Genomic DNA, 17,475 nt, shown 5'->3' with positions numbered 1-17,475 from the left:
TGGAAATTAAAACCTACGGAGAATCGTCACCGAGTGTTTGGCTCATTATTTAATCTCTTCTTACCAATCTCATTTCCATCTCATATAAATTCCTTCACATGATTTCAAAGTGTTTCCCCACACGTTTCTTTTCTTTAAACTAATTGATTGTATTGTTCTTTTTCTCCTCAGTTTGCTCGCAGTACTCCCGCGGTGTCTTCGCCATCTTCGGCCTGTACGACAAGCGCTCAGTCCACACGTTGACGTCCTTCTGCAGCGCCCTGCACATCTCCCTCATCACGCCCAGCTTCCCCACCGAGGGCGAGAGCCAGTTCACCCTGCAGCTCCGGCCGTCAATCCGAGGCGCTCTGCTGTCCCTGCTCGACCACTACGACTGGAACAAGTTCGTCTTCCTGTACGACACAGATCGGGGTGAGTCACTTAAATGTTCTGCAGAAAGACTTAATATAGGTGCCTTCAGATTTTATGACATCTCCTTTTCCATGCTACAGTCTGGGTATACGTGTTAGTTCAGTGTTAATTGTTGATGGGAAACAGGAAAGGAAATGTGAGCTTCCACAGCAAGTAGTCCTAAAAGTCAGTCACTTGTATGTAAACCTTTTAAAATGACTGATGTGCTCTATTTTCTTGGGCGGACCATATGCAAATATAACAGAAAAGGAGATTATAAATCAAATCTGACCAGAGAACGCCAGGGATTTCCCACATGAGGAGCTGGACAACATTGCTGTGGAGAGAGACTGCGTAGTCCTAAACATCCTGACCCTGTATAAGTGGGAGGAAATTAATGCATATATGATGGATGCCATCTGTTCACATGCTGAACCTAAAGGCCTCTTGTGGTTGTGTAGAAACCAACACGAGAGACTTAACGGCCTCCAGGGCAGGAGGGGTTAGAGCTCATACTAAAAACACTGATCGTGATAGAAAGATGTCCCCTTTAACAACAGGACAAACTGAGGTTATCATCTTGATAACAAACGTCAGACAGATGTGAAAGATTTACGTCAAGCGGGAGAAAACACGTTTATGGTAATATTGGATTACCATAAACCAATATTATCATTGAAATCATCACGATAAAAAAACAAGTGTTAAGAATCTCAAACTCCAGCAATTAGATCCATCCCTGCAAAAACAAATTAAACAGCATTGCTAGTTGCTATCTCCACTGTTAATAATCACATCCCGCTCAGTATTCGCCTGGTGTTTTATTTCTATCTCTTTTCTTCCTCACGTTCTCCCAGTTTTTATTCCCCCTTTTCATTTTTCTCTGCCGTTCACTGAACCTTCTTCTCTCTCGCTCTCTCTCACCACGATTCACTCTTCCAAAGTCAATGGGTTTGAACTTATTCACCCCCTCCCAGCCCCCCACTCCGTGTCACATTTCCATTACAAGACAGAATGGATATGGGCGACTGCGTGGAATCACATCTCCACATCTCACTTTCATACATTCTCCAGAAGCTCGTCGAGGGGGGTGTCTGTTCTCTCTCTCCGTGCTGCTGTGGGGGGCCCGCGGTGGATGTGTGGGCAGATTGGATGTATTCTGGGGGGGGGGGGGGGGGGGGTGCGCGCAGAGTGAGGTACATATAGGGATGGCCTCCCCCTTCAGAACAAATCATTCCCTGCCCCTTCTCTCTCTTATCTCAGGTCGTACATGCTTGACTGGGTAAAGAGCCTCCTCTCAACAACACCCACTTGTATCTGATCAAGTGTTCTCCCCAAAAAAACACAGCGGAGGTTCCTTCAGCTGTAACACTGAGCTGCCCCACAGAGCTACTGACATCACACAGCCTCACCACCGCCATTTCACATCACAACTGATTCAGCGTCAGGATGAGACTGTGACAGGAATACAGGCGATGTGTTGTTGTGTCACGTCAAGGACAAACAAGCCACTTTTGTTTTGGGGTACATTATCAGAACTTCCTCAATAATAGCTCATATTCTTATAGAAAACTATGTCTCGCCAATACTTTACGCTTCAGTATAATTTATTTTGCACCCAGTTATCCAATGTTCTTTTAGAGTAATTCAGTCTTCACATTGGAACGTTTCAGTTCCCGATCATAACATCGTTTTCTTCATATTTTTAATATATTTTTTAGTATATTTGTGATTTCTGAATTTGCTGAACTTGATATTTTCCCTGTATGAGCCCCGGCTGCGTTAGGAGCTCTGTCCCTGGTGCTGAAACCAGGCTCATGTTTCTCTGACTGATCGCTGATGTTGTGGATTCTGTCAAAGCTGCTGTCGTACGAACAGTTAGAAACACCGGCTGTCAAGTGGGTGACACACTGAATACGACGCAGCAGCTATCGACAACATGTCTGAACAGAGATACTGTTACCGCCTGTCGTTGAGTGAAACGCACTGATGACCTGGAGGTTCACGTAAAAGAGATCATTTATGATGAGAGATGTTTACTTTAAACTTAAGCTTTTAAAGTCAGTCGTTTTCCAGGGGGATAGGTTTCCCATCATTCATTTCATGATGCCTATTTACAGTAATCTATTGTCATCTTCTACAGGTTTTATTAGTTTCTTATCTGATACTCTTTCCTCTTACGTTCTTCCCTCTTTCATTTCCCTTGCAAACTTTATAGCTGATCGGTTTAAATCTGTTTTGTTGCCTGGCAAAGATGAGACCAAATTGCTGCACATATTGGATGGCTGATCTTACCCTGACTTACCTTACCTTACCTTACCTCACCTCAATTCCTTACTTACCTCCCTTACTTTATTCACGTTACTTACTTTACTTATATTATTTACCATACTTACCTTAACCTCCTGTGTTATAGCAGCAAGACATCAGGCTCAACATACAACATATAAAAAGCATAAGAACACACTCGATTTAAACTATACAAAATATATGGAATGAAAATAAAAGATTAGTCAAAACATAATTCAGTCACATTGTATTAAGTGTGTAAATGAGTATTACTCATTGAGTTAGCTAGTTGTGTACTTGACACTGATTTAACATCAGCAAGGAGAAAGTGAACTCAAGACCTTTTCTGTGAAGACGTGAATATATCAAAGCCTCAAATATTGTCATGAGGTCTTCTGTCTTTGTTAAAGGGTATGACTGCGTGTGTGTGTGTGTGTGTGTGTGTGTGCGTGCGTGCATGTATGTGCGTGTGCGTGCGTGCATGTATGTGCGTGCTCTTTTCAGAAGGCTTTTGGGTGCAGGCTGCAGCACTTTAGCCTGAGGATTTTTTTCACACACAGGACCAGGCATTCATCCAGTATCGACTATAATGTAGAATCAGCCCACGCATGGCTGAGCTCAGTCAATGAGTGCCAGTCTGATTCCCTGCATCAAAGCACCACAAATACAAGGGACTGGATACTGTAGCGCTGTGTGTGTGTGTGTGTGTGAGAGAGAGAGAGACTGCTTTTCCTTTTAGATTTCCTGGATTTTCCATAATACACACCAATACACTCACTAATAGAAGGAAATAAAATGCATGAATGAAGGAAATTATTTAAAATGAGAAAGTCAAAGAGAATGCAAATAAAATGAATGATGACATTATTTCAGGATTTTTTTCGAAGAGGAGAGGGGTTATGGAGAAAGAAATGCGATGAGAGAAAATGGAAGAAAGTGGAGTGGTGGAAAAGAAAGGAGGGGAGAAGGAAACAGAGGAGGTCATAGAAAAGGATAAGAGAATGGAGGAGGAGGTTAAAGGAAGCAAGGAGGAGGAGAGAAGGAAAGCGGATGAGATGAAATGGAGGATAGGCAGCAGTGGGACAAAATGAAGAAGAGGAGATAAAATGGAGGAAATTTGAAAAGATTCAAGGGGATACTAAACATGAGGATGTAAGAGGAAAAGAGAGGAAACTAATAGGTGTGGGGAGGAAATGAGATCATAGAAAGAAAAAGAGGAGGAGAGGAAGGGAGGAATGAAAATGAAGGACTGCAAAAGAAAGAGGAAACCAGCAGAAAGTGAGAGAGATTAGAGGAAACAGCAGGGGAATAGAGGAGAAGGGGGGGGGGGGTGAAATGGAGGAAACAAGAAGTGGGAAAAAAGGGAAGGGAGAGGAAATGATGAGGGTGGAATGAGATTAAAAAGGAGGAAGAAGAAGGAAGAGAGGGGAGGAAAAAGGGGCAAAGAGATGAAATGTAATGCGAGGAGCAGGATGAAGGGTGGGAAAAAGAAGCAGAGGAGAGGAAACAGCAGAAGAAAGGAAAAGATTTGAGAGCAGGAAGGTAAAGAAAATGAGAGGAGGGGGAGAAAAGAAACGAGGAAAAGAGAAGACAAGAGTGAATGACATGAAGGGAGATGAAATGAGAGCAGTGAAATGAGGATGAAGGACAGGAAGAAAGGAAAGGAGAGGAAACAAGCAAAAAGTGAGGATATTAGAGGGAAAAGCGAGTGGAGAGCAGAGAAAGAGGAAATGTCAGAGGATGAAAGGAAACAAACAGAGAAAGGATGAAGAAGAAATGAGGAAAGGAGATGAGAAGAGGAGAGGCAATGAGATGAGTAGAATGAGGATGAAAAGGATATCGGAAGTGAAAGAGATAAGAGGAAACAGAAGGAGAAGAGGAAAAGAAGGGAGGAAGGAATGAGTGAATAGCAGAGGACAGGAAAGGAAGGAAGATGTAACGAAAGCAGAGGAAACAAGAAGAGAGGAGATGTCAGGGAAGGGAAGGAAATGAAAGAGGAGATGGTTCTGCAGCAGATGGTCAGGAGGAGTCAGGGTTTAAAAACATCTCTGGAGAGGAAGAGGTGAAAGGAAAAGAGGGGGAAGGGCAGGATGGAGGCTGAGCAGACATACGATGACAACAGGGAGGTGAAGATGAAGAAGAGGTCCAGACGTGCTCTCTCTCTCCTCTCCAGTGTCCGGCTCCGCTGCGTTACAGCATCAGTCTGCACGCCGCCCGTGGCTGTGTCTTTGACGCTCATTGTGGTTGGCTGCTGCTCCACACACGGCCCCCGGGGGCCACACATATTTATCAGTTGGTAATCAGCCGGCCCCTCAGCACACCACACCTTCCTGTCCCGACAATGTGCTCGCCACATAGCACAATAGAGCATGATGGGATATCATCATCATTGTGACGAACAAGCAACAAGTCCAGCTGCTGAATTGCATCTGGCAGGGGTTGAATCCCTCAATCAAACTTTATTCGTTCAGCGACGCTTCACATTTAGTGCTTCACAGATGACTGAAACAAATAATACAGCTGAAAAAGAAATACTGCAAAATAGGTTTTAAAATAATAATTAAAACGAGGAAGTACTTTAGAAAAATTGGGAGAAAATCTGTGATAAGATTAATAATGATAATAATAATAAAAAATAAGTAAAATAGAATTAAATTTAAAACACAGATGCATTAAAATAAGTCAATAAAGGAAAAATATTGCCTTTATTTTACTTCTGAAGATAAAACAACAAAAAATGAACAAACTTGCACGTCTCAGACATGAGGTATGATCATTGGCATAAGAACAGAGCGCAACATTGTTTTTTAAAAACACTTCTTAATGAGCAAAATATATTAATATAATTTATATTAAATCCATTTGAGGTTATACCTCTTTTAATATAATTAGTATAAAAGCTGCTTGTGATTACAATTTATTTTCTTCTGTTTACTTTGGAGTGAAATTCAACAATTGTTTCTGTCACTGTCATTATTGTGAAGTCTGTGTTTTCTGTGCTCGAACAGGAATCTTCAGGAACTCCTCAAAAACAGCAACTGGTGCAAGATACTTTATGAGAAAAATGAAATTGATTGCACCATTGAGACTCCTGCAGGATAAACTATGACTCTGCAGTCTGGTGTCGTGCTGAGATAAAACTGAAAAATATATATTGATGGTTCGAAGCAGACGATCACCACGGTCGCACAACGCAACACCGCAAAAGTGAACAAAAACAGCTGCTCTGTTGTAGCAGAACCAGCCTCAGTCAACAGCTACAAAGTAACTGCAGCTGCCACGGGGAGTCGTTTTCAGCCCCGTGTGCCGCTTCCCACCTGCAAAAGTCTTTTTCATTATCTTTTATTTGTCAGGGAACGTGTGCAAAAGCTTATTCCATCATATTTTATTCTCCGTAAGCAACAAGAAGAGACACTGAGTCAGATTTAGATACCAGTCATTTCACTGTGTGCAGTCCCTGCTGGCAGGTAGGCACAAACACTGCAAAGTAAATGTTAAGTGAATCCACACCATGAGAATCGGAGACCTCGACAGCTTCTGCACTTAAAACAGTAGAGACAAATAATTATCTATCTGATTATCTTAATTTTGCACGCATGTGTGAGTATGTATGTGAGAACATGCCTGTCCGTGTGCTTGGCATTTGTGCGTCGCCTCAAACATCAGTCCCTCCTGGCACCGACGTTCCTCTAATGGGGAGCACGGGGGCCGGGGAGGGGAAGGAGGAGGTGGAGAGGGAGCCCGGTTGCCAGTGCACAGGTTAATCCACTAATTGGGAGCAAAGGGAGACGGGTTGCCAGATTGTGATGGCCACCAGGAGGGGCCGTTTAAGGGGGACATCTGTTCCTGTTGGAGAACAGCCGCCCTCGCAGCTCCATGCAGTTTCCTCTCTGACACTCATCTTCTTTATACATGAACCTGACAGTGAGGGGCCCGCCTTCCACCCCCAGCCTCCAGAGTGCAGTGACACATCCAACTCGTGGAGATGCACCTGTCCCCACCCCCCCGACTGGACCAAAAGCCAGCTTCTGACTGGAGGAGGATAAAAGCTTCAGAGGACTCTGCCTGAATGCAGTTTCTTTTTGGACAGAAAAGAATTCGTCCTGCCAGAGATGTTGTGTCAACTGAAGCCAGTTTATTGTTTGAAGCAGCAATTAAGAGCAATATGTTTTAAACTTCAGGTGGTGATGAGACACATTTCACACAGTCAGCATCATTTTAACCAGTAAATGTATTCAGGAGCTCATTTACATTTTTAACAATCTAACCGTCACTGCTTCAATTTGTTTGTACGTTGATGGTCGTTAAGCAATACGTCCAAGATGTACATAGCGCCCCCTGTGCCTGAGTAAAGTAAAATCCTAAAATGTCTGTAGTTTCTCACCAACTTCCAAAAGTTCTGTTCAAACTCCTTCCTCGTGTCCGATGGTCGTCTCACTTGAACCACTGGCTACACTGCCCCCCCCCCCAAATATCCAGTGGTACTGCTCTGGTTCAGAAGACGTGCACAGATATAAAATGATTACTGTCAACAACGTCAAGCATTCATTCAAATTTAAACCTGACAAATAAAAACATTCACTTCTGTTGATATAATTACAGAACATGTTCAAATAAATTGCATCTGGATCTGTATCAAAAAAAAAGAACTTTATTTTTATCACCAATCACAACATTTGCTTCAAGGGAATCATCTAAACAAAGTATTTTAATTACAGAGAATGGTAGTGCCTTATTTTTTTAATTTGTATTTTTCAACATGTTAAATGTTCATCACTCAATCTCCAGCGGTCGTTATTCAACACCAGAAATCAAAAGAGATGTTTCTTTTTCTTTCATTCGTCGTGAAACTCTCCACCACTTTAAAGTTCACTTGTCATCTGTTTGTGTGTGTTGACAAATCTAAAAACCAAAGACGATGAGCACTTAATGATAAATAAGATGTTTAACACTGAAACGTTTCCCGTGTGTGTGTGACTCCACCAGGATACGCCATCCTGCAGGCCATCATGGAGAAGGCGGGACAAAACAACTGGCAGGTCAGCGCCATCTGCGTGGAAAACTTCAACGACGCCAGTTACCGGCGTCTGCTGGAGGATCTGGACCGGAGAAAGGAGAAGAAGTTTGTGATCGACCTCGAGGCCGAAAGACTGCAGAACATGCTGGAGCAGGTGATGCTACCATGACATCAGCATTATTTACACTTGTGGCACGGATTTCTTGAACTGATACAAGACCGAGGTTTTCATGAAGCAGAATCTCTGTTCAACGAGGTTTTTCAATAGTTTCTGGAAAAATAACATCATATGGAGGCATGAACGCGATGATGAGGAGAATTTGTTCTTTATATATGAGGTTGAGGATGAGGAAGATGAATTTGCTTTATTTACTTGTTAATTTGTTTCCCGTCCTGAAACTCAGCATCGCACAAACTAAACATCTTAGAACAGAAGTTGGTGTTTCACACTCACTGTTTGTTTCACTGCTTTTTTTAATGTTTGTGCTCATTAGAATGTTTTGAACTTGAAAACAGTCTGCGCTTTTCTCCGGTGGCGTTCGTTGGCATAAACACACTCAGAATATGATCCGCATCTTCCTCCTCCTCCTCCTCCTGCTCCTCTTCATCCCTTCATCCATCAATCCTTCCCCTGGAGCTACTGGTGTCTCTGTAATTGTTCAATTATTCAGGAAATCTCCGCTCTGACATCTGTCATACTTCTTACAATTTATTTTGCAGATGTGTACTCGCGCCGCTCCGTCCTCTCCCGATGCCACGGAGCGTCCCACGAGCAGACGTGATGGACTCTGTCATGTTCAGAGCTTGTGGGACGATGTGCTGTGCTTTTTGTGTGGCGGCGGCCAGAGTCGCTGCCAGAGACATAAACATCTATTTTATCCTGTTTTCTTTCCAGCCGTCGCCCTGCTCGTGTTTACGTCGTGCCAAATGGTTCCGATCCAGGACGAGGATTTGAATACATAATTGAGCTTCGTTAGCTGCTTAGCAACAGTGTGATCAGAACAGATCCAGCCAGATGTTGCTTTGAATGTCAGGGAATTAATGCACTAAATGGAAAGTGGTTTAATTTAGAGGAAGTTGAACATTTTGGATTTAGTAAAGATTGTCTGTATTCTAAACTGTGAGGTAGTTGGATGAGAGTCAGGTGACTAGAGGTAATATTTAATATTTTAGTGAAGTGTTTATCTGATTGATCATGAGGCAACACAATCTGAAGGAGGGAAAACAAACCATGCTTCGGTTTTCTTCATCAGATTCATCACATTCTGTCTGTGTCGACCTCCACCGAGGTGTTGGTTGGTTGGTTTGATTGTTTACAAGATTATGCAAAAACTTCCGGTAAAACTTGGTAGAAGGATGCGGAGTGGCTCAGGAAGGATCCAGAAATGTTTTTAAAACTTTAAAACAACATTTTCCTGAACAGCTAATTTGCAAATTGTACAGTTTGTGTTTTACCTGCAAAATTATTGAAGAACTGAGACTTCAAACTACATTTAAATCCACTAGATCTTGATTTTTATTTGGATCTGTACTGAATTTCACGCACTCATAGATATCAGTCTCCTAAATATGCCTGATTTTATTTATCATCAAGATTTGTGACTTATCTTGTGAGAAGTTAAAGAAATTGTTGAAAAAGCCTCAAGAAAGTGAAAATGAATCCTTCCTCTGATCTCGATCCACACGAAAATCAATTGATTTCTTTATTGAATAAGAAACATACAGTATAAACTCCTCCTGTAGAATCGGCAAAGTTGTACCTGGTAATATTTCCAACATGAGGCAGAAGTGAATGTCTTCATATTAATGTAAAGGCTGCAGCACAACAGGGTTAAATAAGCATATCTCCCTCTGCCTTCTAAAAGAATCAGCACTGTAATTAACAAATCACTTAATTATCATCTCTTACGCGCAAAAACTGAAATGAGTTTATTAATCCCCCGAAACACTGAAAGAGCCAATTTTAAGTTGCTGAGGAGGAGATTCTTCTCATATCAGATCAGAATATAAAAAGGATTTTTCCTCCCTCTCAGTGTGAAGTGAAGGAGGTGAAAAGAAAACAAATCCAGCTCCGGCAAAACCACGACGATCAGAGCGACGCTCCTTCCTTTCATTCTCAGTTTTCATCCATCCCAGCTGCAGGGGATGAAATGAGAGTCATTCACTTCTCGTGCACGGTTGGATTTTATTAGATGTGCAGCAGAATCTGACAATATTTATTATGTGATTCACTGGGAGGAGCAGAGTGCAAGTCCCTCACACTTACGTCACACTTTACTTTAGGTTTCAATGGCAACGGAAAGTGACTCAGCTTGAGAGAGAAAGTTTTTACTAAACATATTAAGTTGTTCTCGTTATCCGGCTCCTCTCATTCTGTTGTGTCTTAACAAAACCTGTCGTGGAACATTTAGTCTCCTCCTGGGTGTTGGATTACAAAACACCAAGGTTAACGGATCCAGATCTCGCCATGTTAGAAAACATTCTGGCTGTTCATCTCCTCCTGTTGTGCCTCAACTCTCCAGTGATAAAAACACAGCCTCCTTGGAGCAGGTAATGAGCACAGGAGTAGAATTTAGCGAAATTTAGAAGCATAAAACATAATTTTATCAAAATGTCATCTTAGGTCATAAAGAGGAACAAATTGTGAAAATGTCATCGTCATCGTTATGAGGCCAATAAATTGTGTTTTCATTTTCATTATTACATTCAACACACTGTGCTCAGAACCAGATTAAAGAAAGATGACATCTTGATGGACTTATTCACAATAAACAGGTTTAATTGGAACTATACTTTTGAATCCATATGAAAACTAAGAACTCAGGATTGACGACACAGGATTGTCCAGTTGTTTTAGTAGAAATATAAAAAGTAACGAGGAATGACAAACAACCTTTTTTCTTCATAAAAAAAGTCTTGAACTTAAAGATCTGTTCTTGTCAGGCTCAGCCCGTGTCCCTCCTCCAGATGTGGTGGAAATAGGTTTAGTCGTTTTTGCATAATCCTCAGAACAAACAAAAAACAAGGAAGTGCGGATTAAATTTTCTTGGCTGATGTAACGATTGGAAGAACCAACTCCTACATTTATTTAAAATAACCATTCTCTCCTAGTGTGACATGGATGCTGATCTTCTCCTCCATGTTGAGATTCAGATAAAAACACATGATATTGGAAAACGACCAGCAAACGTTTCACAGCCTGATGCTCGTGTCTCACGGAGCTGAAGCTGTTTGGGAATTGATATAAATCGGAGCTTTTCTGAGGAGTTCAAAACATCTTTAAAGGATTTAATTCATTCCCTGATTAACTGGATGTCCAGTGGGATTTCTCAGCAGATGTCAGCTTTCAAAACATGTTTTAATCACCTTGTGCAGCTACGTGATTGTACCTGTGTGCGTGTGTGTGTGTGTGTGTGTGTGTGTGTGTGAAGCATTGTCAAGTCTCTGAAAGCGTGAAGCGTTTACCTCCTCAGCGACTCACTGCCATGACCGCCTGTTCATTTGTTTAGACGTCCCATCTCTACGGATTCAATCCGACGGTTCCACTGTGCCATCACGCACACGCTCACCTGCCACACACATCATTGACAGTAATTAACGTGTTATGCTGTAATCCAGTCAGATTAACGCTGAGCTGTGCTCCGCCTCCTCGCAGATCGTCAGCGTCGGGAAACACGTCAAAGGCTACCATTACATCATGGCCAACCTGGTGAGGGGAAATGAAGCGTCTTCACACCGCGTCCGTCTTTGTTTGTCTTCTTCTTCTCATCTCATTGTGTCATTTGCTGCTCGATGAAATTAGAGAATGTGTGGGAGAGAAATAATAATTTACAAGTGTAAAAATCTCTCACAACTTGTCACAGCTGCTCGGTTGTTTCACCCAGTGTCTTTTTATTATCTGCTTATAATTTCATTACACTTGTTGTGATCTGAATTTTAGTCAGTAAATGTATTCAAATCAAATCAAAAATACCTGTTGTACCTCCCATCGCCTACATTTCTCTTTCTGCCTCTACACTCAGACCATGAACAGTCTTTCACCTTGTTGCTTTTCTCCTCAAGGGTTTTAAGGACATCAACCTGGAGCGCTTCATGCACGGTGGGGCTAACGTGACGGGCTTCCAGCTGGTCGACTTCAGCAACCCGATGGTCATCAAACTGATGCAGCGCTGGAACAAGCTGGACCAGAGGGAGTATCCCGGCTCGGACGCCCCACCCAAGGTACGTCAGACGAAAAAAAAGAACAGATCTTTGGTTGAATCGTCTGAAGTCAACATGAGAAGCTTTAATCTTCCCTCTGATGTGACTGGAGTTGTTGTAAAAGGAAGAAAATATAAGAAAGGACAGAGCAGATAAGATGAAGCGTCTTAATATATAGGAGCATGTTTGCAAGGTGTGCAAAAGCAGCAGCAGGAGACACAAATACATAAGAAATCTGCTTGATGCAACAGCTAAAGAACAGAAGCTATGATAAAAAAAAATGATCCATTCGCACGTACATATAAGAAACGTCCGTAATCATCAGCAATCTGCTCCACTGCGTTCCACCACTCTCCGATGCAGCGATGTGACAGACTGACCCACTTTACATTCTTTTCAGCCACACAGATTGCAAATGGCACTGGGGCAAGAATGCATCACGCCATGGCGGTCAACAAACCTCCCCCCCTGCAGCAAATCTGTGTCCGACCAAAGATTTCTATTTTAAAATCCAGATGCACTGGAGTGGAATCGGTGTGTGTGTCGTCTGAGCGTTCGTGTTCATCACTTTGTTTCTTGATAAGTTGCCGTTTCTCTGAGTCAGAGTCAGTTCTTATGTCTACTGGTGAATCAACATGGCTGCTGCGTTGAGATTTCTGCGCTTGTGTGTTAAAATCGATGCCACGTCTTTAAAAGGTCCAAGAATCAGCGAGTAGTGAATTAACCCTGGTGGCTCAGACTACAGCTTTTTAATGGTCAGTTTTATTACAGCCAGGAGAGACGGTGTCCAACTTCAGCTGCATCCTGCAAAATCACGTGGACTGCTTCATCGTCCACATCTCCTGATTTCCTGCAGCGAGCGGCTCTGGTGTTCATCAACAGGTTGTTTTCCTGGTTGGGGATTCAATTGGTCAATTAGAGCTTCGTAGGCAGGATAAACAAAGTCAACTTGCTGTGTAGTTTTCTGGTTTTCTGGCCACATCGATGACAAACGGCCACAAGAACAGTAACTGTTGTTTTTGTCCACTGATCCAGACTTATGCTGCGCCCTCGTCCGAAGTTCTGTGGAAATCTGTCCTGTAGTTTTTGTGTAATCATGTTTGAAAACCAACAAACATACAAAGAGGGGTGACTCAGAAGATAGAGCAGGTTGGCCACCAACCAGAAGGTCGGCAGTTCGATTCCTATCTCCCCTGAGAAAATGCTCCGCATAGATGAAACTGTAAAGCACTTCGAGCGTTCATCAATACTAGAGAAATGCTACATAAAAAAACATTTACATCATCCAAAGGCTGTTAAGGGAGAGTGATACTACGAATTGATCCTCTGTCATCTTTTAATTATGCTGATTGTAGAAAGAGAAACTAGCTGACTCTCGTCATGTGAGCATCACTCTGCTCCGCCGCTCCACTGAAAGAATGAATCTGTCATGTCCCACGTTCCTGTCCCTGGAAGCAGTGATTGTCCTGTTATTTATTTTGTCCCACACCTTGATTGTTTGTGTGCATAGATTTACTTTGGGCAGATTGTCAGAGAACAACCAGGGGATAGAGTGTAGCGCAGTCTGTTGAGAGCCATAATGTCACAGTGAGCAGAGGGCTAATGAATAGGACTCACCCCCGGCCGGAGGCAAAGTTAATGAACTCCTGCTAGTTGGGATAATTAATGCCAGACTGCTCCCCGGCTGGACTAAACACTCGCCTCTCTCCTTCCTACCGCAGCCCCCCTACACTCACTTTCCATCCTGCTGCCTTTTCGTCATCCCCTCAATTAGTTTTCTGCCGCACCAGAGGTGAGTTTTAGGGAAATGTACGGCTCACGAGGGAGAGAGTGATTTTCGTAGAGTCTTCCGGTCAAAGATAGATTAGGGGAAACGGGGCTTTCACTGTGGGGTGTGTGCTCTTCTCTCCTCGCCCTCTCTCCCAGAAAATAATGAGCGGAGTAAAACCGCTGCGTCTCTGCATCCGCCGGGACGTTCCAGCGTCGGACAGCTCGGCCCTGCAGACACTCGGCTTGCTCTCAGATGCCGCCTTACGCAGATAGTTCTTAAAGAGATCTGACCAGCAAATGCAGGAGAACATTTTTTCTGTTCGGCAAAATCAGCATTTAATTGGCCTCATGCCTTTTTTCTGTGCAGCGTGTTCCCAAAACAGACAGAACAGCAGGCCGGCCTCCAGGTTACAAAGACTGAAATTTCTAAATCACATGCGCCATTCCGACTGAGTTTTATTTCCTTTTGATAAATCTAATAAACCAGAGTTGAAACATAATTCCTGCTGCAGCGATACTCTGTGATGCTAAGATGTTTTTTTAAGGAGGAAGCGTTCACATAACCCAGCTGTGCTCACAGGCAGTAACATCTGCATCTCTGTTCGCCTCCTCTCGTCTCCCAGTACACGTCAGCGCTGACATACGACGGGGTTATGGTGATGGCCGAGGCCTTCAGGAACCTGCGCAGACAGAAGGTGGACATTTCCAGACGGGGGAACGCCGGTGATTGTCTAGCCAATCCGGCCGCTCCGTGGAACCAGGGCATCGACATGGAACGCACTCTCAAACAGGTGAGCGAGAGGGCGGAGGAAGGAAAAGACATTTAACACCGATGTCATGTCATCCTCTGATTTTAACAAAAGCTTCCATTGTTTTCAGTTGTTATTACGACTCCAATACAAACATGAGGGTGAATAATTTTTCTCCATTTGTCATGAAGACATAGTCACAGCATTTATACAGGAGCTCTGTTAAATCACAAGGTTTCTTTTCGAGAGCAGCAGCAGTAGAAGAAATATAACCTGGTGATTCATGATGTTCAGACGTGCTCACGCGATTATTTTATTTCTTTTGCTAATGTTCTTCTCTCTAAATATCAAACTGGATTAATTGATGACACATGGGGTTAATAGGAGTGTCAACTTTATTGATATCACCCCCATAGCTTCAGAAAACTGTATCAGGCATGATCAGGCCGTATATCGTGCTTTAATTAAAATCTCAATTACTGTGCTTTCGCTCCTCTGTTTGCTTTTCAGTCCAGCGACACAGCGTTTCATCTCTGGTTATTGAGCTTTTCTCTGATGCCTCTGCATTGACTTTCTTTGGTTCATTAATAGAAAGTAAAGGTTGCAGGTAGTAACCTTTGAGTCTGGTTGTATTTGATCTTCAGAATCTCCACAGGCATCAGATGGTATCACTCTCACACCTTTTGGACTTTACAGTTTAGTGTGAACCACAATAACGCATGTGAAAGGAACCTCTGACCAAGGTTCAGCCCAAGGGACCAAAATTTTGAAACACTGAGTGTATTAAACAGTAGAAGAATAATGTTTTCTGTTAATTCTTTTTAATTACAACGTGAAACTAAATCAAATGTGAAAAATGGAACAAAGACATGAGCCCTGGTCCAAACTTTCAGGTGTGAGAACGTCCTGAGTTACATGTTTGAAGAGGTGTGTGTTATTTATGGGAACTGCTCATGTAGTTTATGTAAGTACATCATATTTATTCTAGTTTGGCTTAGTTCCTCAATCATCCCCGCAGCACACTGGAGATATCAACCAATCACAGCTCCTTGTTCTCCTCTGGCTCGCCACCAGCAGCCTTCTTGCCAGCATCTCCAGTCTTGCTGAGTTATAGCTGCTTATGGTCGCTATCACAGCTGCCGTCTATTATAAGATGAGTACATTACGAGATCAATACGTATTGGCTTTGTATCAAAAGTCTTAAGTCAGGTGACCTGAAACATTGACCTATTCCTTTACTGTTCTTTCCTCAAACTGTTCATTTCTGCAGCTCCTCTTTTCAGCCTCTGTCTGAAACACTTGGTTTTGACCAGCTGGCACAAATCTGTTGTGATTGGTCAAGGAAATTTAGGCCTCTGTTCTCGCTGTACCTCTTTGTGAGGGGGGCATGTCAGACTAGTTGTTAGGCGTGCATTATGCATATGTGGTGCATGGCGATATCACATGACATCCCAATGATGCAGACGTATCAGGTACTGACGTGGTGCTTCAGGAACCTCAGGGTTTCCTGTGCGGGAGCTCAAATTACTGAAGCAGTATATATTTAACACACTAGAGGTGAGAAACACTGGAAAAGCATAATATTTCTCCTTTGAATTAAAATAAAGGGAATAAAACTGAGAAATACTTTAAAAGTGTCTCTTTCTTCAGCCCATCCCCCAACATTAAAGATTAGATGTGCTCATAACTTGTCACAGTGATGGTGACGTTCCTCATCGTTCTTGCTTTTCTTGTATTGATCTGCTTCTTCTAGTGACAACATGTTTTCATCTTCTTTAGTAGAAGATTGACCTTCGTGCTGCAGTGTGTTTTTCCTTCAACCTTTCTGTTTCATAAATATACTATTTCCCTGCTGTTGTTACTGATATTATTTAATGGTGCATGTATTCTCCTCTGTGTGCAGGTCCGGCTGCAGGGATTAACAGGTAATGTCCAGTTTGACCACTATGGCCGCAGGGTCAACTACACTATGGACGTGTTTGAGCTGAAGAATAATGGACCCAGACGGGTAAAACATCACACCACACTGCTAACATTTGAATAATTGTCCAAGTAATGTACTACTGCATGTTTCAACTCCGACACATCTTCCTCTGCAGGGTCCCAGATATGTGCAGACGTGATGTATCTGGGACAATAGAGAGCGTAATGTGGCGTTTTCTATTATCATAACCAGGCGTCCAGTATCTCCGCTCCTGCTCTGACAGGATGGATGTGTGAAGATGAAGCTCAGGGAACATGGGGGGGAGGAAAGAGAGAGAGAGCACTTGTGAGAGTGATGGCAGGAGGGTGGAATGAAATGGAGAGCAATCAAGGTGGAGGGAGGGAGGAGGGGGGGTGGGCTGAGGAAGCTGAGAGGAGTTCCCATCAATCAAAAGCTGCTTTGGCCCGTCTCCTGGTCCCTAGCGAGGGTCCTGTCAGGACATGGTGTGTGTTTGTGTGTGTGTGTGTGTGTGTTTGGGTCACAGCCTCTCTCCAACGTTTTCCATGTTCCTCAATCATCCCGATGCCCCGGCACACAGAAGATACCAACCAATCAAGGCCCCTCGTTCCCCTCTGGCTCGCCACCAGCAGCCGTCTGGCGAGCATATCTCCACTCTCTCTGAGTTATAGCTGCTTATGGTCGCTGTCAAAGCTCCCGTCTATTATATAATCAATATATTATAAGATCAATAGGTATTGGCTTTTTATCAAAAGTCATAAATTCGCCGACCATTGCTGTGAACCTCCTCTCAGCATTATCCAGTCAGAAAATTCATGTTATGACCCGAACACATCACGTCTGTTAGTTCCAGTGAAGAATTTCTGGACAACAATGGTAACATGAAGTCGCCTTCGACAAAAAGAAGCAGCACAACCTTTTGCATGAGGCCGTTTCAGCTATAGACTATCAGCAGTAACTCAAGGATATCAGCTAAAATGACAAAAATAGGGGATTAGTGTTTAAAGATGAATGTTTATTCTTGGCCTTGGAAATAAGTGACAAAAGGATTTTCAAATGCACAACCAGAGCTAACAACCTCGGATGTGTTGTTTTGGTTGCACATATTTTATGAGTAC

At 42.9% G+C, this 17,475-nt stretch overlaps 1 protein-coding gene across 5 annotated transcripts in view; it reads left to right on the top strand.

Annotated features, from left to right (window-relative positions):
• LOC109635891 (glutamate receptor 4) overlaps window positions 1-17,475 on the top strand; it is a 104,839-nt gene that overhangs the window by 50,659 nt on the left and 36,705 nt on the right. For all 5 annotated transcript variants that reach the window (XM_020097366.2, XM_020097368.2, XM_020097364.2 and 2 more), the window contains exons 3-8: window positions 172-411; window positions 7,666-7,850; window positions 11,352-11,405; window positions 11,759-11,917; window positions 14,290-14,457; window positions 16,319-16,423. In XM_020097366.2, coding sequence (XP_019952925.2) covers window positions 172-411; window positions 7,666-7,850; window positions 11,352-11,405; window positions 11,759-11,917; window positions 14,290-14,457; window positions 16,319-16,423 — 911 coding nt within the window. The remainder of the gene's footprint in view (window positions 1-171; window positions 412-7,665; window positions 7,851-11,351; window positions 11,406-11,758; window positions 11,918-14,289; window positions 14,458-16,318; window positions 16,424-17,475) is intronic.

The sequence above is a fragment of the Paralichthys olivaceus genome, chromosome 15, assembly GCF_024713975.1.
Source record: "Paralichthys olivaceus isolate ysfri-2021 chromosome 15, ASM2471397v2, whole genome shotgun sequence".
NCBI classification, from domain to species: Eukaryota; Metazoa; Chordata; class Actinopteri; order Pleuronectiformes; family Paralichthyidae; genus Paralichthys; species Paralichthys olivaceus.
This window is presented reverse-complemented; position numbering and strand designations above follow the sequence as displayed.